This window comes from Rhincodon typus, chromosome 10, assembly GCF_021869965.1.
Source record: "Rhincodon typus isolate 14 chromosome 10, sRhiTyp1.1, whole genome shotgun sequence".
In the NCBI taxonomy this organism is placed as follows: domain Eukaryota; kingdom Metazoa; phylum Chordata; class Chondrichthyes; order Orectolobiformes; family Rhincodontidae; genus Rhincodon; species Rhincodon typus.
In genome coordinates, this window is record NC_063341.1 from 59,524,695 (window position 1) to 59,547,754 (window position 23,060).

Genomic DNA, 23,060 nt, shown 5'->3' on the forward strand with positions numbered 1-23,060 from the left:
TGATGGTACTTATTGTGAAGTAAAGTAAAAACACCACTGTAATCCCACCTTTTAGATTGTAAAGCACATTTGGCTTTAATACATTGTGGTTGGATAATAGAGATTACTGTACACATAAGGTGCTAGAATACGTTGGAACAATATAGCAGTCCAGAATTTGCATGACGAAATCAATGACAAGCCACGTTCAGGTAGAACTAATCATACTAAGTTAGTATCCAAATTCAGGAGGGCATTATAAACTATTTTATTGCCACAGGCGACAATTTAATAACAGGAATTAAACAGAGACCAAAAGAACTGGGGGATGCTGTAAATCAAGAACAAAAACAGGAGTTGTTGAAGAAGTTCAGCAAGTCTGGCAGCATCTGTGAAGAAAAAATCAGAGTTAACATTTCGGGTCTGGCGACCCTTCCTCAGAACCCGAGTTGAGTTATGAGGAAGGGTCACCGGATCCGAAACGTTGACTCTGATTTTTCTTCACAGATGCTGCCAGACCTGAATTAAACAGAGACGTCGGCTACACTCTGCATATGGACAATTTGAAATATTCATTACATACTCATATGTCATTACGTTGAGTTCATATCAACCAAACCAAAATTGACAAACCATTTTGTACTAAAGATAGAGTCATGGAGAACAAATTCATCACGCAGAATGGGACAAGGGATTTAATTACCTTTGAACTTAACTAATAAAAATTTACAGATAATACATACAAATGTATTTAAATACTTCATGCTTCTGTGAAATAACTCAGCAGCTATTGAGCTGTGTGTTTGCTGCAATGCTTTCTGTAGTTGAAACTGTCCATAATAAACCTTCAAAAATATAATCTTACACAAGCTATCTTCTGTGCTGAATCGCATAGCCCAAAACCCAAACCTGGCAAATGCAGACACAAAGCACAGAAACCTTAGGACAGAACAACCATTGACCCACTTTGTCCTCTTTGGCCCTGGGTGGATCCAACGTATTCCCACTTTTCATATCTTGGTCCATAGCTCAATAGCTTATTGCACTTGTAAGTACACATTCACGTACTTTTTAAATGGGATGAGGGTTTTTATCTCTGCACTCTTAGGCTGAGAGTTTCATGCGCTCACTACATTCTAAAGTGAAAATTTACTCCTCAACATCTGAAGCTCTAAGGAGGAGTCACAAAACAAACACTCTTGAAGAAACTTGAGAATCACCTATTACAGCAAGAAATAAATCTCAATGCAATGTTGACAGCTGGACAACCTTCAGGGATAGACAGTCATCCACTGCTGTAGACTTACATCTGGAAAATATCAGAATTTCTTTGTGAAAACAATAAGGCAATTCAAAAATTACTGATGCTACAACAACGGATGAATGGACACCGGGCAACATTCACCAGACAGGGATGTTCCCTCCCATTGGGGGATCACTTCAGCAGTCAAGGACATTCAGCCTCAGATCTTCAGGTAAACATCCTCCAAGGCGGACTTCAGGATATACAACAATGCAGAATCGCCAAACAGAGACTGATAGCCAAGTTCGGTACCCACGAGGACGGCCTCAACCTGGATCTTAGGTTCCTGTTGCACTACAGATGACCCCACCACACTATATACACACGCAAACACACACATCCATGGGGTGAATTTACATTTGCAGGTTTGTAATCAAAAAGCACACAATTTATAGATAGTCAATGCGGCATTTTATAAATTCTTACTTTGGAAATAAAACCAGTCTGACTCCAAGTTAAAACACAGACAGATTTCAAACAAGGCCTCACACCTCAAATGCTTTGTTTGACCTGAGATGTCACCTCTGGTTTACTGATAAAACCTTTAGTTACCTCGCAGAAGTGACTTGAAAGAAATTCTCGGATTTGCATTTTAATCAATTGAAACCTGCATCTCCTTTCTGTTTAAAGATTTAACAGCCATCTTAGGTTTGTTCAACACATTTGCATCAGTTCTATAACCCTTTGATCTTTTGCTTATAAATTCTGTGTCTGATGCCTCCTCACTCACCAACACCTGAAGAAGGAGCGAGACTCCGAAAGCTTGTGTTTTCAAATAAACCTGTTCGACTGTAACCTGGTGTCGTATCATTTTTGACCGTGTCCACCGCAGTCCAACACCGGCACCTTCACATCACTGAAGCAGCAGTATCAGCTTGACAGGGTTTGCCCTCCACGACAAGCAAACACTATCCAGGCAAATGCCAAATGAAACATTCATTGAACTTTCCAAAGCAACCTCATAGAGATGCAACACACTTGGCTAAACCAGGAAGCATACAAACTTCAATGATATGCAGACCACAAAGATTGGAAGAGATTCTACGATACTTTGATATCTGTCCACTGGCACGAATCTGCTGGTTCATCATTAATCCTCAGTGCTGAGACAGATCAATATAGCTCATAGCAGAAGGCCAAACTTTTAGAAAGCTAGGCAGATCATTTAACCATATCCTCAATTTTCTGTTGTTCATCAATGAAAAAGCAATGAGAAAGCTGCCATCAGGTATGCTCCTTTGACCCTTCCAGGCTTTTAGAAATGACAAAAGCAATCAAACTCCTGTCTAAAAGCAAGGTTCCAGAAGCTGATGTTATTTCAGCTGTGGTCGACAAGATTGGAGGTTAATGCCTAGGCAAGAAGCTCACTAAATTCTTTCAAGCTATGTGGGTACAAGAAACCATCCAAAAGAGTACAAGCATACCTCTATTCTCCACCTGGGCCGGCTAAAAAGGTTTTGCCAATCATATTACAATCAAGAGGAATCTCAATCCTCTCTAACTCCAAAAATATCTTTGCCAGAATCCTTCTGAACCGCTTAGTGCAACATCTCGGTAAAGATCAGCTGTCAGAGAGTGAGTGCTATTTCAGAAAAGGTCAAGGAACCACTGATATATTGTATGCAGTTAGACAGCTCCAGAAAATGTGTCAAGAACATAACATAGGCCATAACATAGGCCACACTGCCACATTTGCTAATCTGACTAAGGTGTCTGACACAGTCAGCTGTGAGGGCCCTTGGAAGAAATTCAACTGTCCTGAGAAATCTATCACATTGGTTTGATAATCCAATGATGGCACGCTCATGCGTGCCCTGAATGGTAGTGAATTTTATGACCCATTCCCAGTCACTAGTGGAGTTAAACAGGACTGCCTGCTCCAGCTAACCCTCTTTGGTATGTTTTACCTACCCTGCTCTCTCATCACAGAAGTAATGATAATTCTGGCATTGAAATCTGATCTTACATGGACAGAAAGGTGCTCAATCTGAGACAACACTAGTAAAAGTCCAAGGTCTCCAAGGATACTTTACCATTGATTGTGCACTACTTGCCTGTTCAAAGCTGGACATGCTATACACAGTGGACATATTCCCACTGCTTGCAACAACTCTGCCTTACGATCATTACAACACAAACTGAAGTGTTGTATTGAGGCTTTGCCTGAAATACCCTGCCTTGAGCCGAAATTAACAATAAATGAGCAGGACTGGTCAACAATGAACATAATCATTTATCTAGGCCACAGGCTCTCTCATTGTCAATACTGTCCATATTGACAATGTGAAATATGCAAGAAATGCTAAGACAAGTGCAGCCCTCAGCAGCCATTGCATATCAGTGTGGGAATGAAGAGGAGAATGTCTGCCTGGCAAACAAACAGTCTATAGAACAATAGTTCTATATATGTCTATGCATCTAAAACTTGGACTGTGTATCAGCATCATGTTGAGAAGCTCAACTACTTTCACACTGAGCTGCCTCTGGAAGCTATTGAAGGTCAGATGGTAGGGGAAAATACCAGACAGTGCCAACCCAAGCTGGTGTGCCAAGCATCCACGCCATACTTAGACAGCCACAACAGAGTTAGGCTGGTCAAGTAGCCAGAATGTATGACACGCTCCTTACCAAGACAAAGCTTCTACGAAGAGGTAAGAGCATGCACTGTCATGGCAGTCAAAAGAAGTGTTGCAAGGGCAGTTTGAAGAATCAACTTAAGAGTTTTTAAACCAACCTCAAGCTTCAAAGAAGCTCACCCAGGTTTGCTGCTGCATTTGTTGCAACCAAGAACAACTAGGGCAGCCTCCTTCGAATGGAGGCACAGAACAGAGACAGAGACAGAGAAAAATGTGTGGAGATAAAATCCCGTGCCAACAACTTGTCCAATACTCAATTGCTACAGTGTCATGTGCTATTTACAGTAGAGCGCTACAGGTTAGGTGTCAGTCTTACTAAATATACGCCCAATGGAACCCAATCACATAGCCCTGAAGATGAATGGCTTCACCTCAAATAATGACAAGTACATACTCTTTCTGGCAGTGAACCTCAGATGCACATGACTCACCAGATGAAAATGAACGTCTTTATCCATCTTTAATCTTTCCACCAATCATTTTAAATCTACACCCTCTCTAGCTACTGTTAAGAGAAATAAGTTCTCCTGATCCATGTTACCTTGGTCACTTATAATTTTATACAGGTCAATTAAATCTCCTTTCAGCCTTCTCTGTTCCAATATAAACAAACACAGCCTAGTGACCTAGATTTCCATTCCTAGCAACATTCCATCTAGCACAGTCACATCCTTCCTGTAATGCATTGACTAAAACCGTCAGCTATGCTCTAACTACAGACTACCTGATATTTTTATAGTTTTTAAAATCCATTCAAAAGAGAGGAATATTGCTGGCAATATAGCTGACAAATTTATTGTCAATCTTAAATGCCCTATGTAAGGTGGTGGCAGCAGACCCAGCACAAGCTCTCTGCTCTTCTGTTCCATGCAACAACCTACAAAGTTTTCCATGTTCATTCTTAACTTCATTCCTTTAGTACAGACAATCTCTGGGTTGCGAACGGGTTCCATTCCTGAGTCAATTCGCAAGTCAATTTTCATATAAGTCAGATCATAATGCAGGACAATATAAAACAGTGGTTCCCAAGTATGGGAAATGTTCGTATGTCAGATCTTTAAAATTACATCTGTGTGGGATCATGTTCAAAAGTACGAGCATTCATCAGTAGGACGCTCGTAAATCTGGGGCTCCCTGTATGTCAAATTTAAGTTGTTCCACTTCTATCAACATTGGGAAATGGATGAAACAAAAACAGAGCGAGACATCCAAATTCTTGGCAGAGGACCTGTTTTCTCTTTTATTCATTCAGGGAATCTAGGTGTCGCTAATTGAGTTCCCATTTATTGCCCATTCCTAGTGGAAGGGAGCTGCCTTCTTGAACTACTGCAGTCCAAATGCTGTAGGCAGACCCACAATGTCACTGGGGAGGAAGTTCCGGGATTCTGATCCAGCAACACTGAAGGAAGGCAGTATACTTCCAAATCAGGATAGTCAGTGGCTTGAGGAGAACTTGCAGGTGGTGACGTGCCTAAGTATCTTTGCCCATGGCCTTCCAGATGGTAATGGTTGTAGGTTTTGAAGGTGCTGTCTAAAGGAACCTTGGTGAACTTCTACAGTGCATTTTGGAGATAGCATACAATGCTGCTACTGTGCATCAGTAGTGGAGAGAGTGAATGTTTGTCGGCAAGCTGGCTGCTGTCTTGGTTGGGACTCAGTTTCTTGATTGCTATTGGTGCTGCACTCATCTGGGAAGTGAGAAGCGAAAAGCATTCCAGCCTGACTTGCACCTTGTAGATGGCGAACAGGCTTTGTGGAAACAGGATACCTCTTATAGCCAAATTTACATGGTTAGTCCAGTTCAGTTTCTGATCAATGGTAACCGTAGGATTTTGCTAGTGGAGGATTCAATGATGGCAATGACTTTGAATTCCAAGTTAAGTTCTCTCGTGTTGAAGATGGTCATTGCCTGGCATTTGTGAGACTTGAATGTTAATTGCCACTTGCTAGACCTAAACCTGGATATTGCCTACATCTTGACATGGACTGCTTCAGTATCTGAGGAATTGCAAATAGTGCTGAACGTTGTGCTATTGTCATCTAACATCCCCACTTCTGACCTTATGATGGAGGAAAGCTGACTGATGAAGCAGGTGAAGATGGTGGAGGACGGGAAGCCTATTCTGGGCAACTCCTACAGAAATGTCCTAGAGCTAAGATAACTAACTTCCAACAACCATTTCCCTTGTTATGACTTCAACCAGCAGAGTTTTGTTAGGGCTCAATGTTGCCACACTCAGTCAAATATGACTTTGATGTTAAGAGCAGTCATCTCACGTCACTTCTAGAATTCATCCCTTCTGGCCATGTTTGAAGGAAAGTTGCAATGAGATCAGGTGCTTTCGTCCTTGCGGAATCCACAATAAGTATTAGTAAGCCTGATAGCTCTGTCTTCCATCACTTTACTGATCGTTGAGATTAGTCCAATGGGGTGATAACTGATCAGGTGGGATTTATCCTTTCTGTATATTGGACATACCCAGGAAATTTTCCCCGTTGTCAGGCAGAGGCCACTGTTGTTGCTGTACTCAAAGAGCTTACCTAGGGACATAGCAATTTCTGGAGCACATGTCCTCAGTACTACTGCTGAAGTATTGCCAGAATCCGACCTGCTGAAGACTGGCACCTGAGATGCAGGGAACCTCTAGAGGAAGCAGATCATGCATCTGGCACTTCAGGCTGAATATTGTTGCAAATGCTTCAGGCTCATCTTTCTCACTGATGTGCTGATATCCCCCATTATTGAGTACAGGGATGTTTATGGAACGTCATCCTTCACTGAGTTATTCAATTGCCTAATCACTCTTCACACCTGGATGTGGCAGGACTGCAGAGCTTAGGTCTGATCTACTGGTTGGGGACTAGCTTAGCTCTATCAGTTGCAGCGTATGTTGGTTGGCACACAAGTAGGCCTGTTTTATAGCTTCATTTGGTTGACACCTCATCCTTAGGTATCACTGGTGTAGCTCCTGGCATGCCTTCGTCCACTGGTTTATTGAACTAGGGCTGTCGCTCTGGTTTGATAGCACTGGTGGAGTGTGGAATACGGCAGGATATGAGGTTGCAGTTCTGTGGGGTACAAATCAGCTGCAGCTGACGGCCCACAGTCCATCATTGATGCCCAATCGTGAACTACTAAATTTGTTTGAAATTGCTCATTAAGCACAGTGATAATGTCACCTAACACAACTGAGGGCATTTGCAATATGAAGACAGGACTTCATCTCCACAAGATCTGTGGGGTGGTCACTCCTAATGTACTGCAATGAACAGATGTATAGGCAGCAGGCAGATTGGTCAGGATGAGATCAACGATGTTTTCCCTGTTTCTCCCTCACCACCCAGTACACCTAGTCTATCAGCTATGTTTTTTTAGGAATTGACCAGCTCGGTTAGTAGTGGTGATTAATGCTGAAGTCTCCCACCCGTTCTGTGCTTTTGCCAGCCTCAATCTTTCCCTAAGTGGTGTTCAACATGGGAGAGTGGTACATGGTGATAACAGAAGGTTTTCTTGGTTTTCCACATTTTATCTGATGCCATGAGATTTCACTTCTTAACCAATGTTGAAAACTTGCAGGGTAACTCCTCCCCAACTTTATACTACTGTGTCACCACCATTGTGCCAGTAGGATCAGATACCTGAGGTGATGGCATTTTCTGGGACATTGTGTATAAGGCATGATTCTGTGAGTATGATTAGGTCAGGCTGTTGCTTGACTAGTCCTAGAGATATTTTAGCATGAGCCCCAGATGTTAGTAAGGACGCCTGTGCAGGATCAACAAGGCTCTGTTTGCCGTTGTCATTTCCTTATTCAATGTCAGGTGGCCCTCAAGTTTCATTCCATTTTCCCTTTTTGTGCAGCTGATGCACTCAGTCTAGAGGACAGTTATGAGTAACCACATTATTATGGATTTTAGAAGATAAGGATGCCTTACAAGGTAAGGATGGCAGTTTCTTTCCCTAAAGAATATTATCAAACCAGATGGATTTTTACGACAATCATCAGACTTTTAATTAATTCAAATTCAAATGCTGTGGTGGGAATTCAACCTGGGGCCTCAAAACATCACCTGGGTCTCTACATTACTAGTCCAGCAACAATACCACTAGGTCATTGCCTCTCCAATTTAATTTATTTATTGTCTTGATCTATATTTTTATTCCAATTGAACTTGGGTAGGTGGGACCAATCACCCAGTACATGAATTGAATTCAAATGTGTTAACAGCTCTGCAAAGCCTTGTGTACCTCCCATACTCGCCTACCTGTAAGGTGCTGGTTGAACCCAGGACCTCTTTGTTACTTCCAAGGGTATGCAATGACATCATGGTATCTTGTCTGTCCAACATTTTGGTCACTTTCAGTGGTTCTTCTGCAGAACAAAAACAAAGCCCATTAAGGTCTTACATGTTTCACTAAAGCCAGTCCTTGATTATAAGACTTTTATGAATCCAATATAACATCATTAAAACACAGGCCCATACTGACAGAAATTTACTCAATTGCTTTTAGTTTAGGTGGATAAGGACATTAACCAAGGCAAGACACCTTTCCTAAAACTAATTTTTCTGTTCAGACACACATTAAAATGTGTTCAACCGCTTTCAGAAATGTGATTAGATCTTGAATTGGTTAGAAAAATAAAATGTTAAACTTGTACTCTACCGATTTATTAAGATGGAGATTGACACAGACAAAATGCAGCAAAACTTAGATTATTTTACCTTTAACTTGTGGTAGCGAAAAAGGCATGGGATGACCATTCCGATCCCGTTGTATGATTTGCTGCATAAATGCTATGTGGTCAGAGTCAGCTAATGGCAATTCACGGTCACTAAGATCCTGTTGCAAACAGCTATGGAAAAGGTTTAACAGGATCTCATTGGGTAAAGAGGTAGTCTCCTTTGTACTCTCATCATTCTCTGCTGAAGGAAGGGAAACAACACAGAATAAGGTGCAAATATTCACAAGACTTCTATCTTAAAATACTTTTTGGGAAGAAGTGGTATAATGTTTACAGCTGTACCAGACTTGAACACAGGTTGAACACATATTGGTAACCAGTTATAAGGAATGCACTATCATTTGTTCAGAAAATTTGATTATTTGTTCCCATTCTATACTACCATTTTTATAAACACAACCAATTTGGAAAAAAAATACTTCTTTCACCACAATTTATTAATCTGCATTTCTGTTTATAAGTTAAAGAACTTTTTCCAACAATGCTATTCGTGGGCATGGAAAGGACAGGGGACGTATGGAAATGTATTTCAGTTAAAAGTCCTTCCTTGTCCAATCATCACCACCCTGTTTCTCACCACATGCAGAAACAAACACTCAGCTTAGTAGTCACATTCCCACTCTCCTCCGAGGCAGGTCTGGATTGTTCAGGGTTCTCCTTCCTACAGCAGCAGCTAACTCATGAATAAATGTGTTATGTCTGTATTTGGGTAAAATTGCACATTATAGTGGCACAATGTGTGCACCATCATAGCACAGAGGCAGTATTGGCATCCGTCATTTAGGGAAAGCAAAACAGTGGAATCTTACCTTTAGTCAACATGTGGAAAAACAGTTCTATTTGTTGACATTTTGACAAAAGCTTCATCAGATCAAACTGGAATGGAACAGCTCGAATAAAATCATTCTCTGTTTCATAATCACCTGCTTGGAAGAGAAAATAGCAATTAATCTAGGCGTAATGGGGAATAAAAAGGATCCAAGATACAGATAGCAAGCTAAGACTATTTGAAGAATCTCTTTAATTTACAGTAGGCAGGCTTATTATTGGGAAATAATAAACATGTGGACGTCACTTATCCCTAGTTACATAAGAACTAGAAGCTGGAGTAGGCAATTCAGCCCTCAAGCCTGCTCTGCTATTTGATACGATCATGTCTGATCTCATCTCAGCCTCAATTCCACTTTCCTGTCCGCTTGCCATAAATCTTCAACCCACTACTAAATAAAAAACTGTATCTCCATGATGTTCAACGTTCCATAGACAGCTGCTCTCGCCACGTCCTGAGATCCACACACAGTGCCATGTGGCATCACATGCAGATTCTCAACTTCAGTCTCCAAAAGGATCGCATCACACTGGCTCAGGGCTACACAAATCCATAGTTCCACTTCATCCTCCAACTCATTCACAGGGCTAGCAAAAAACCTTTTCTTTTCCTTTCAGGCATCACAGCCCACAAAATGCAACAACTAAGAGATACCCATGGCCCTTTCGAACTTTCCTCCCCTCCCTTTCCCTCTGACTCCATTCCCTCCCCCAACCCCACCTCCTGTTGGGTATTCACCATCCCTCCTAACTTTCCACTCTCCAATGCTGAACATTCCGTACTCAGCAAAAGGTCTCAGCTTTATCCCTCTGTGACCCCACCTTAACGAATTTGGGGCACAACATGACATCGAATTCTTCTTCCACTTCCTTCACCTCCGTGCCCAATTCTTTGGGAAAATGTCTTCTCCCCATCCCACAGATCACTTCACCCAGTTCCAATACTCTCCATCTACTTGGACCCCTCCCTCTGGCCTTTTACCTCCACTTGACCTGTTCCTTGAGAACTGTCAACATGACTTTGATCGCTTCAATTTCTCTGCCCCCCTCACCCAATCCAATTTACCTCCCTCTGACCTGACTGCATCCCATGCGCTTAGATCCACCCGGGATTTTGTTGCTAAGCCTGCTTATAAGAGTGTTGCTGTTACAGTCTGGCATACTGACCTCTACATTACAGAGGCTGAGCGCCAGTTCTCAGATTCCTCCTCCTATATTCCCCTGGACCATGACCCCACCTTGGCACATCAGGCTACGACAACAGGTACAACTGTTGCTACAGGTATCAACAATAGTAACTGATCTCATTTCATCTGGTGATCTCCCCCACAAAATCACTACCGCCAAGCTGATAGTCCCCCAGCCCTGCACAGCTCGCTTCTACTTCCTTCCAAAAATCCATAAACAGGACTGTCCGGGCAGACCCTTTGTTTCAGCCTGCTCCTGCCCCACAGAACTCATCTCTTCTGACCTTGACTCAGTCTTCTCTCCCCGGTCAAGTCCCTGCCCATGTACATCTGTGATTCCTCCGACGTTTTATGCCAGCTTCAGAATCTCCAGTTTGCAGGCTGCAGCCATGGACCTCTTTACCATGGACGTGCAATCCCACACATCCATTCCCCACCAGGATATTATCAGGGCTTTCTGTTTCTTTCTAGAGCAAAGGCCTGAACCATCCCCACCCACCCACCTCCCTCTTCTACTTGGCCGAGCTTGTCCTCACCCTCAACAATTTCTCTTTTAACACCTCTCATTTTCTTTAGGTCAGAAGGGTGGCTATGGATACTTACATTGGCCCCAGTTATGCCTGTCTCTTCGTGGGGTATGTGGAACATTCCTTGTTCCAATCCTATTCCAGCCCCCATCCACAACTCTTTCTCCGATATGTTGATGATATTACTGGTGCTGCTTCCCTCTCTTGTCCGGAATTGGAAAAGTTCATCGACTTTGCTTCCAATTTCCACCCTGCCCTCACTTTCACCTGGTCTGACTCTGACTCCTCCCTTTCCTTCCATGACATCTGTTTCCATTTCTGGGGACAGCACAGCTACCTGGACTATACATTCTTGCACCCGGCTTCCTGCAAAGACTCCATTCCATTCTCACAGTTTCTCTGTCTCCATCACATATGTTCCTATGAGGGCAACTTTGAGAAGGCAGTATCTGAAATGTCCACTTTCTTCCATAACCAAGGAATCCCCTGCACCATTGTCAACAAGGCCCTCAACCGGGTCCGACCCATCTCCTGTACTTCTGTCCTCACCCCCTTTCTTCCCTCCCGCAGCAGCGATAGGGGTCCCCTTTTTCCTTACCTACATCACACCAGCATCCACATGCAGAAGATCATCAGCCACCATTTCTGCCACCTCCAGTGAGATGCCACCACAATTTACATATTCCCCTCCCCTCCCTTTCTGCAGGGACCATTCTCTCCAGCACACCCTGGTACACTCCTCCTTCATTCCCAACAACCATTCCCCCCCACAAAATGCTCCACGGCACCTTCCCCTGCAACCGCCGAAGGTGTAACACCTGCCCACTTACCTCCTCCCTCCGCAGTATCCAAGGGCCTAAATATACCTTCCAGGTGAAGCAACACTTCACCTGCATTTCCCAGAATCTAGTCTACTGCATTCGCTGCTCACAATGTGGTCTCCTCTACATTGGGGAAATGAAGCGTAGACTGGGTGACTGCTTCACAGAACATCTACGTTCTGCTTGCAAAAAAGACGCTGAGCTTCCAACTGCCTGCCACTTGAACACACCACCCTGTTCCCTGGCCAACGTCACTGTCTCAGGCTTGCAGCAGTGTTCCAGCGAAGCCCAGCACAAGCTGGAAGAACAGCACCATTTTCCACTTGGGGACCCTGCCGTCCTCTGGACTCAATATTGAGTTCAATAATTTTAGGGCCTGAACTCTGTCATGTCCTAGTTCCCTATCCCTCACACCAGGCCTTGTTATCACATAGCCTGCCATTACACACCACCCATTGTTAGCAACTAACAGCTTCCATTAATAGCTAATCACCCTCCTAGCCAGATCCTATGACTGTCCAACTGTTCTTTTCTTGTCTAGGCCCGAAACGTCAGCCTTCCTGCTCCTCTGATGCTGCTTGGCCTGCTGTGTTCATCCAGCTCTACACCTTGTTATGGCAGATACTGAAATGTGAATTCAATAAAAATTGAAATTAGAAGCTGGATTGTCATAAAAAATATCTGGTTCACCGAAGTCTTTTTAAGGGAAGCAAATGTGCCATTTTCACCTGATCTGGTCTACACGCAACTCCAGATATCATGCACTGCAAGTGACTCAACTTTCCCCTGAAATGGCCTAGCAGATCACTCAGTTGCATCAAACTGCTACAAAGTCTAAATAAAGCAAAGAAACCAGATGAAGTGTTCAGTATCAACCACCAAGCTCCACAAACAACAACAGCCAAACACAGCCCTGACGACAATATTTTCTCTAAGCTGCGTGTCTATGCACGCCAATCGCCATGTGGATGCACTGAAGTCCAGTCCCAGATATTGTATGCAAACATTAGAGGAAATACACATCAAACATGCAAAGTCTGCCTTACCCACATCTGGGGCTTATGTCAAATTGGAAGAGGTGTCCCACAGATTAGACAAGCAACAGCCTGACTTTGTCATTCTCACAGAATCATACCTTCCAGGCAATGTCCCAGTCACCACCATCACCATTGCTGGCTAGATCTTATCCAACTTGCAGGACACACTCACCAGAGGTAGCTTCACAGGGATATACAGTCTCAAGGAGGAGTTGCCCTTAGAAACCTCAACACTGACTCTGGACCCCCTCCAAAATGCAATAACCCTTGATTTCCTCCCGATTAAAAATCTGTCTCTCTTGACTTGAGCATACTCATTGATGTAGCAGCAGGAAAAAAAAACCTAAGCTGTTTGGAGACATGCCTACCACAAAGGAAGACAGTTGTGATTATTTGAGGTCAATCATCTCAGCCACAGGACATCATTGCATCATTTGTCAAAGTAATGTCCTACACCCAAACTTCTTCAGCAGCTTCCTTAATGACCTTCCCTCCCTCATAAGGTCCAAGATGGGGATGTTCATATATGTTTGCAATATTCAGCACTATTTGCAACTCCTCAGGTACTCAAGCAACGTGTCCATATGCAGCAAAACTTGAACTGGATTGTGGCAAGAAATATTTGGGCCGCATAGGTAAAAGACAACGAATATCTCCAACAAAAGAAAATCAAACCATTGCCTCTTGATGTTTAATGGAAATACCATTATTAAATCTTTTACCATCAACATCATGGCCATTGAGCTGAAACTGAACTGAACCTGTTATATAAATACTGTGGCTACAAGTACAGGTCATAGTTTAGGTATTCTGCACCAAGTACACCAAGTAAATACCGGGAAAATGCTCTGTTCACAACCAACACTCATTTACAGTTCCAATAGAAGCTTTACAAAAAAAAGTGCTACCTGCGTTGGAGGAAAAGATTTTACAGGCTATTAAATCAGAAACTCAGTAAATGTTCAAATTCTACCATGGTAGATGTTAGAATTTGAATTTAATGTTAAAAATCTGGAATTAAGAGAAAACTGTTGACATTGAAACTATTGGTGGTTGTCGGGAAAACCCATCTGGCTTGCTAATGTCCTTCAGAGAAGGAAATCTGCCATCCTCACCTGGTCTGGCCTACATGTGACCCCAGACCCACAGCAATATGGTTGGCTTTCATCTGCCCTTTGAAATGGCCTAGCAAGTTCCCGGTTCCGAGATGGCGGTAGAGTACCAGGGCAGCGTGCGGGCTCTTGCCCGGGGCTCATCTGCTTTCTTTCTTTTTAACTTTTTATGTCTGTTCTTTTTCTTTTATTTTCGTTTTCTTTAGCAGGTTAGTTGGTGGAATTCACACGGGCCACCTGCAGAGGGGCAGCAGGCTTGGAGGCAGTGGACTTGGCACATCTGGACAATTGGAGACGGTGGCAACAGCTGCGAGGATGTCCTTGTTTGGAGCTGGCGGCGATGGCAGTGGCAGCAAAGCTCCTCCAGCGATCGAAGGCAGCACGGCAGCGGCCTGGCCTGAGAACAGAGCTAGGGATTCCTGGTTGTAGTAGGCCCAGAGCAGGGACTCCTGGCATTGGCGAGGCAGTGGTTGCAGCAGCATCAGCATGGCATGGAGCGCGGACTCCAGGCACTATCATGGCAGCAGCGGAGCCAGGGACTCCTGGTTGCAGGGCGAGTGTGAGCTCAGCATGGGACTCAGCGTCAGCGAGGCGGGCACAGCGGCAAAGAGATGGTGCCTAACGAGTGGAGACTCCTACATTGGTGGGTAAAGCACAGATGGCGGCAAAGTGGTGGAGGAGGGGTGGCGGTGCAGGTGTCACTGGTGAGCTGGCTCAGGACTCAGGCAGCGGAAGGAAGATAAGTGGTGAGGGAACCAACAAGAAGGAAAAATATCATTGACCTCATGACTACCAATCTGCTGGCTGCAGATGCATCTGTCCATTGCAATATCGGTTAAGAGTGACCTCCGCACAGTCTCATCTTCACATTGAGTATATCCTTCATCGTGCTAAATGGGTCAGACTTTGGATAGATCTAGCACCTTAAGACTGAGCGTGCACGAGACAATATGGGCCACCAACAGCAGCAGATTCGTACTCCAGCACAATGTGGCCCGGAATATCCCCCACTGAACCATTATCATCAAGCTGGGGATCAACATTGGGTTATATGGAGAGTGTAGTTCAGCCTGCTACCAGGCATACCTAAAAATGAGGTGTCAACCTCCTGAAGCTGCCAAACAGGACTACTTGCATGCTAAACTGCATTGGAAGCAAGAGATTGACAGAGCTAACCGATAACACTACCAATGGATCAGATCTAAGCTCTGTAGTCCTACCACAGCCAGTCGTGAATGGTGGTGGACAACGAAACAATTCACTGGAGGAGGAGGTTCCAAAAATTCCCCATCCTCAATGATGGAAGAATCCAGCACATCAGTGCAAAAGTCAAGGCTGAATTATGCACAGCAATCTTCAGCCAGAAATGCCAAGTGGATGATCCATCTCATCCTCCTCCAGTGGTCCCAGCATTACAGATACCAGTCTTCAGCCAATTCAATTCACGTCACATGATATCAAGAAACAATTGGAGGTACTGAATACTATGGGCCTTGACAACATTCCGGCAATAGTACTGAAGACTTACACTCTAGAACTTGTCCCTCCCTAGCCAAGGTCTTCCAGTACAGTTACAACACTGGCTTCTATTGACCTGCTCAGTGACACCCAGTTTGTGTTCCGCCAGGACCACGCAGCTCCTGATGTCATTACAACCTTGGTTCAAACATGGACAAAAGAGCTGAATTCCAGAGGTGAGGCGAGTGTGACAGCCCTTGCTACCAAGGCTACATTCAAGCGTAGCATCAGAGAGCCCTAGCAAAACTGGAATCAATGAGAATGAGGGGACAAACTCTCCTCCGGTTGGAGTCATACCTGGCACGAATGAAGTTGGTTGTGGTTGTTGGAGGTCAGGAGATCTCTAGGAATTCCTTAGGTTAAATGTCCTCGGCCCAACCACCTTCAGTAGCTTCATCAATGATCTACCCTCCATCCAAAGGTCAGAAGTGGGTACGTTTACCAATGAATGCGCAATATTCATCACCATTCACAATTCATCAGATATTGAAGCAGTCCATATTCAAATGTAACAAGATCTGAACAACATACAGGCTTGGGCTAAATGGTGGCAAGTAACATAAGTGCCACACAATTGCCAAGCAATGACCATCTCCAATCTAACCACTGCCCCATGACATTCAATAGTGTTACCATCACTGAATCCGCCACTGTCAACATCCTTGGGGTTTCAACTGACCAGAAACTCAACTGGATTCACCACATAAATAGAGTAGCCTCAAGGGTAGGTCAGAGGCTTGAAATACTGCAACAAGTAACTCATTCCTGATCCCCAAAGCCTATCCACCATCCTCACAGCACAAGTCAGGAGTGTGATGCAATACTACCCACTTGCCTGGATGGGTACAATCCAACCACATTCAAGAAGCTAGACACTATCCAGTACAAGGCAGCCTGCTCAATTGGTACCACATCCAAAAGCGTCCATTCCTTCCACCAACGATCCTCAGTAGCAGCAGTACGTACTATCTACAAGATGCACTACAGAAATTCAAAGATCCTTAGATAGCACCTTCTGAAACCACAACGACTTCCACCTAGAAGGATAAGGGGAGCAGAGACAGGAACTCTACCGCCTGCAAGTTTCCCTCTAAATCATTCACCATCCTGACTCAGCATCACCATTACATCACGGTCGCTGGGTCAAAATTCTGGAATACCCTCCCCAATGGCATTGTGGGTCAACCCAGAGCACATGGGCTGCAGTGGTTCAAAAATGCAGCTCATGAACACCTTCTCAAGGGAAACTAAGAATGGGTAATAAATGCTGGCCAGCCAGTGCCACCCACATCCCAGCACACTCTGGTACACTCCTCAAATTTAAAAAATTAAAAAGGTATTCTTTCAGCCTTGCGTGAAACTGTTCAATTGGTCATAACACTGGTGGCATACAGTCATAATAAATTATATTTATAATGTGCCCTAAAAGTATAAAACATTTCTAGATGCAATAAAAAGCAACTGTCAAATAAAATTTGATTTCAGCCAAATAACATATCCAAACATGTAGCCAAAACCCTTCCAAAAAGTAGTTTTTAAGGAATGCCTTGAAGCAGGTAAGACAGGTAGAGAAGTTTCTGGATGGAATTTGAGTTTGGGCCACAGCAGCTGAAGCCATAGCCACCAATAATAGATTAATTAAGATCAAGTACACATATGAAAACAAATTGTCAGAAACAAATATCTCACAGATTTGAAGGTTTAGAGGAGATTACAGTTACAGAGAATGGTAAGGCCATGGAAGAATTTGACAACAAAGATATGAATTTTTGAACTCAGCTGTACACCACTGCAAATAGTCAGCCTCAGTTCTAACTTTATAACCCTAGATTATAGGAGTCATCATTCACTACATTTTAAATTTGTTTGGTGGTACATGTATGAATTGAACACATATGAGGGACAATGGCAGCAACAAAACATCAGTATGGAATAATATCAATTACATTAGTAACTATTAAGGTAGATGGGTGGTACAGTGATTCAATATTTCAATGAGTTTTTTGTTGTGCGTGGTCAAGTATTCATAAAGGCTAACAATTGCTGTCTACTTAATAAAGACACGTCAGCACTGTCCAAACTTCTATACACCTCTTAGGCTTTAAAATTCTAGTCCTAGCTTCCATCTCTTTTAAATCCCTACCTTCTGTGCTCCTTGACCCCCACAGCGGCAAGATGTAGTCTTTATTCTGACAGAGTTGACTCAGATGTTCAAATGTCAACATGGAAGATACACATGCATAGTCTTGTGGAAAAATCTGGGAAAAAAATAAGTTATACTTATGAAAATACTTCACATCATCAACCCTTGCAGAACATAATCAACATGAAAAGATCTCTTCAATAAGAAACTGATGGATTAAATTTGCAGAAGATTCAATGTTAAAGTACAATTTTAAGTGTTTCAAAATCCTGGTAGTCTCGAGAAAGGTTTGTTTGCCAATCCCAGAGGATGATATAACTGTGCAAGAGGTTGACATTTTTTTTAAAAAAAAACAAAAATTAAAACTTCAATTTAAAATTGTCAAGCTTTTCTATAGCTTCTTTAAGAGAAGGACCATCAAATTTCAAAATATCAGTCTTTTTTGCTCAGTGTTTAGTTTCGCTTTGCTGTTGGATTATTTGTTGACAGCAGACAATACACACAACATTCCAAGGAGTATTTGGCTCTTGTGCATGTCATTCATTTCTGCGCACGATAACAGTAAACTTTACGCTCAAGATAGTAGCTCACTGCACTCAAGGATTGCTGAATCCCTGCACAACGTAAAATTAGCACGTTGGAATTCGCAAACCTCCAGTAAACAGCAGAATAATCCAACCTGCTGATTGAGGAGTTTTTTCTTCTTTATTCATGAATGGGTTGAGGGCATTGCTGGCTAGACAGCATTTATTGTCCATCCTTAATTACCCAGAAGACAGATCAGAGTCAGCCACACATTGCTGTGGGTCTGGAATCACATGTAGGCCAGACCAGGCAAGGATGTCACAGTTTCCTTCCCTAAAGGACATCTGTGGACCAGATGGGTTTTTTCCCGACGATCGACAGTGGATTCATGGTCATCATTAGATTCTTAATTCCAAAATTCAAATTCCACCGTCTGCCATGGCAGGATTCGAACACAGGTCCCCATGATGTTATCTGGGACTCTGGATTAACAATCCAGCCATAATACCACTAGGCATTGGCTCCCCTTTCATTTGGCCAGCATTACAGATGATCCCAATCAGTGAGCACCACCAGTCTCTGAATCCCACACAAGTAAGTCGTTTTACCCAGTGCATACTGATTGTGGAGACACTCTTTGTTTAGAAATGATCAAACCCTCTGAGTGCAGAAATGCTCTTAACTGATTTGGAGTAATTTCCCAAATAACTTACTGCTTTCGGGATGTCTAAATAGGACAATCCATTCAAGTACTTGCGGCTGTCAGCAGAGGTAACCACATGACCGCTCTGAGGCTCCACCCAACATTCAGTCACTAAATTTAACTCTGTGTCAAGTTCAATTGCCTCAACTTCAGTATCATTATCGTCATCTGTGGAGAAGCTAAGAGAAAATTGGACGCAGATCAATAGTTGTCTATATATTGCATGCAAATATTGAACAGATGAAGCTTGAAAATATATTAAAAAACCATATTCAATATCTGAAAAAAGTCCAAAAAGCAGATAAAAAGTGCCACCATTGTCAATACATGATGGTAAAGTGATATCACACCTACACGCTCCACACACAACGGAGATTTACTCGGATATTGCCTGGATTGCAGCGTTTTACTGTGGAGAGAGGCTGGATAGGCTTGGGTTGTTTCTTTAGAGCTGAGGAGGCTCAAAGGGAGCTTGATGGAGGTGTACAGATTTGATTTGATTTAGTTATTGTCATGCGTATTTTGTTACAAAATACAGCAAAAAGTATTGTATGGTGTCGCCACGCCCTGGTGCCATCTTAAAATAGAAATGTAAGCCAAAATATAGCATATAAAGGCAGAAAAATGAAGAAATAAAGAAAAAGTGTTCAACTTTACAGTCCTTATTGGGCCTGGTGACCCTCACACTAACAGTGCTCCCTGAACATTGCCACTGCAGACACCACCGATGCTGCTGGGTATTGACCGGCCCAAACTCGAGTCCGCCACTGGCACAAGTCTGCTTTGGGCCCACCTCACCGACGCAGCCGCTGCTGACGCTGCCAGGTCAGGTTGGATAGGATTAGGATACAACCATTAGTTGTACGGTCAATAACGAGGAGGCATAATTTTAAGGTGAAAGGAAAGGGGTTTAGAGACGATTTGAGGAAATTTTTTGTTTCCATCCACTGGATGAAGAAAATTTGGAATGCACTGCCTGTGAGGGTAGTAGAGGTGGGAAACCTCATAACCTTTAAGAAGTACGCAGATGAACACTTGCAACATCATAATGTTCAAGACCATGGCCCAAGTGCTGGAAAGTGGGATTAGCAGAGATAGGCCAGCACAGGCACAATGGGACAAAGGCCTCTTCTGTAATGTATGGCACTATGTTGCTAATATGCTTTCCACACTTCTGAAGAAACTCTTGCTATAATCCAGTTCCACAGGTACCAGCAGACCTAACATATTTAATCAAAATGGTGAGTCTTCGTGTGAACATAAACACTAAGTGCTGGAAGGTTATTCAAGTATGGAGTCATCACAACTCAGCTTAATCCACTGCTCGCCTGGACATCAGGCATGCTTCTAAGAAGGGTTTATGAATGATAATGATTTTCTACCTTCCTTCCCCAAGATTCTGAGAATAATTGCAGTAATTCAATTACTGCAACAGCAGAAATAGCCAGTGCAGCAAAGACTGCAAATTAAACTGTGACCTTCAGATCTATATGGCTTCACGCTACACTGGGCAACCTCTTTAGATATGTGATCGTCAGACCAGCTACCTGCCAAAACTACTGAGCAGCACAGCATATTTAATGAAGTTGCAGAATAACTGGCTTGACAACAACAAGTGGTATTTTCCAGTAAAGGTCAGCTAGATAACAGTTGGCCAGAGGTAACCATTAGGGATTTATAAAGATCACGCATTCGTAATAAAATTCACTCCAGTATCCTTCTGTTTATTTCATATAACTAACCCCAGATTGTATTTTAAGAGACCTAGAATTAAAAACTACATTATGCAAGATGTATTTAGATAGAAAAGTATTTAAATAGTCAATGACAATTTAATGTCACCATTTTGCAATCTGCTTAATTCACACCATAAAAGGAATAATCCACATACATAATAATATCAGATCATTTCTGAACAGCAGTTTCATATATCAGAAGTTTACCTGTCTTTGGTAGATGTAGTATGAGGTGGAAAGATGATGTACTGTACTAGGCATGTGTGCAGCACATCATTATCAGCATCACATCTTGAATTGCCCTGCATCCAAATAAGTTGCATTAACAAACAGCTCCAACAAAACACATCTACCAATCCCAAATACGTGGAATCAACTAGTTTAAGATTTTCAATATGCAATGCACATAATGTAAATGATTAACGTGGAAAACAATTTCCTTCTCCAGTACTGATGTCTTAAATACTTACAGATTTATCTAATAGGCTCCACTCAGTCAGTTTAACTGAGGAAGAAGAAATGGAAGGGACCACAGATTCATATTCTAACAAGACGTTTGGTTTCCTTAATAGTGTGCACGTCACTTTCAATCAGAATGTTCAGACACCCAAGCAATGAACTTTCATAAAGTATACTCTCAGCAACCTTACCTTCATAGGTAACTCAATCACCATGGTGACAATGCCATCTCCAGTGGCAGCAAAGTGGAACCCTTCAGACAAACGAATTCTAAACATTGAGACAGACAAAACAGATGCAATAATGGCCTTGTAAGTCTTTATACTACATTTGTTGTGAACAGACACATTATATTGAAAAGAAAATTATGGGGAGGCAGTGGCATGATGGCAATGGCACTGGTCTAATAATCCAGGCTAATGATCTTGATAAGTGGGTTCAAAATCTAATGCAGCAGATGGTAAAATTAGAATTCAATAAAATCTGGAATTGAGAGCTAATGTAATTACAACAACTGTAACCATTGCTGTTTGTTACAATCCATATCCGGTGAAAGGATTAAAAAAAATGCTCAATTGTAAAACTGTATCATAGTACATACAATCTGAACTAATGATGGTTGTTTAGCGAATCATGTATGTTAACAATTCTGAACTTTTAGCTCAATCAAGGTCCCCTCAAAGCTACTCACCTTCAAGATTTTGAAATATACCGTCCTTCCTTCAGCTTTGCTGTATTAGGGGTCTACCTACAACACATGTACTGCAGCGGTTCGTAAAGGCAGCTCACCACCACTTCTCAAGGGCAAATAGGGTTGAGCAATAAATGCAGGCCGAGCCAGTGAGGTCCATGTCCCACAAGTAAATTTTTTTTTAAAATCCTTTAATGGATCCTTATACTGATCTGGCATACAAGTGACTTCAGAATCATGTCACTGTAGTTGATTCTTCACTGCATCCTGAAATATCCAAGCAATCCACTCATAACTGTCACACCACCACAAAATCTAAACAAAGTAATAAGTGGGCCGCCAGGCATGACCTAGGTATCAGCGGAGACAGCAGTGAATATTGCTCCGTTAACCCTGCAATGTTCTCATTACCCTCATCTACAGGCTTGTGCCAAAAGTGGGTAAGATAATCCACAGAGTTTTCAAGCAATTTCCTAACATTGTCTGCAAGGTATGATTCCTTAAGTGTAACAATGTCCCAGATTCCACCCTACATCCTACTGTATAACACCTCACTATCCAAGGCCCTTGGCACACCTTCCTCCAGCAATTTATCTAAACTTCACTCAATCTAGTCTACGGTACTTGCTGCTCACAACGTGGTCTCCTCTACACTGGGGAGATGAAATACAGACTTGTTGTTCCTTATCTCGTGTAATGTCACTTGTATATTTTAAGAAATAATGCACAGTTTCAGTCCTATCAAAAAGCTCCCAACCAAAGACAAAAAAAAATTCTGAATTTTCATGATAAATGCACAGTCACGTTTTGTCTTTAGAGTGTAACTCCTCCAAACTAACACTGAATATTGATCTTTCCAAATTACATGCTCACTTTCAGCAATCTAGATCTACATCATGAAATTCACAGATCTCCTTACAGAACCCAAACATCAGCCAATCTCAGTCTGAAAATCTTAGATTAAAGAGAACTAGATGCGTCAAATTTTTGACATAACAAGGATAGCTTAAGTGGTTGTAGAGAGGCATTTTGGGTAATTTCAGGATAGAGACATGATAGATATGACTAATTGAAGTTGTGCAAATTAAGCTTGGCATAAAGATATTTTTC

The 23,060-nt window shown here is 42.6% G+C and overlaps 1 protein-coding gene across 1 annotated transcript in view; it reads right to left on the bottom strand.

The window, feature by feature from the left end:
* szt2 (SZT2 subunit of KICSTOR complex) overlaps positions 1 to 23,060 on the bottom strand; it is a 235,180-nt gene that overhangs the window by 175,044 nt on the left and 37,076 nt on the right. Inside the window, exons 17-23 of the mRNA XM_048601538.1 lie at positions 21,451 to 21,529; positions 21,008 to 21,102; positions 19,075 to 19,243; positions 17,837 to 17,951; positions 9,473 to 9,589; positions 8,644 to 8,844; positions 8,185 to 8,291 (exon numbers count right to left, since the gene is read on the bottom strand). Coding sequence (XP_048457495.1) covers positions 8,185 to 8,291; positions 8,644 to 8,844; positions 9,473 to 9,589; positions 17,837 to 17,951; positions 19,075 to 19,243; positions 21,008 to 21,102; positions 21,451 to 21,529 — 883 coding nt within the window. The remainder of the gene's footprint in view (positions 1 to 8,184; positions 8,292 to 8,643; positions 8,845 to 9,472; positions 9,590 to 17,836; positions 17,952 to 19,074; positions 19,244 to 21,007; positions 21,103 to 21,450; positions 21,530 to 23,060) is intronic.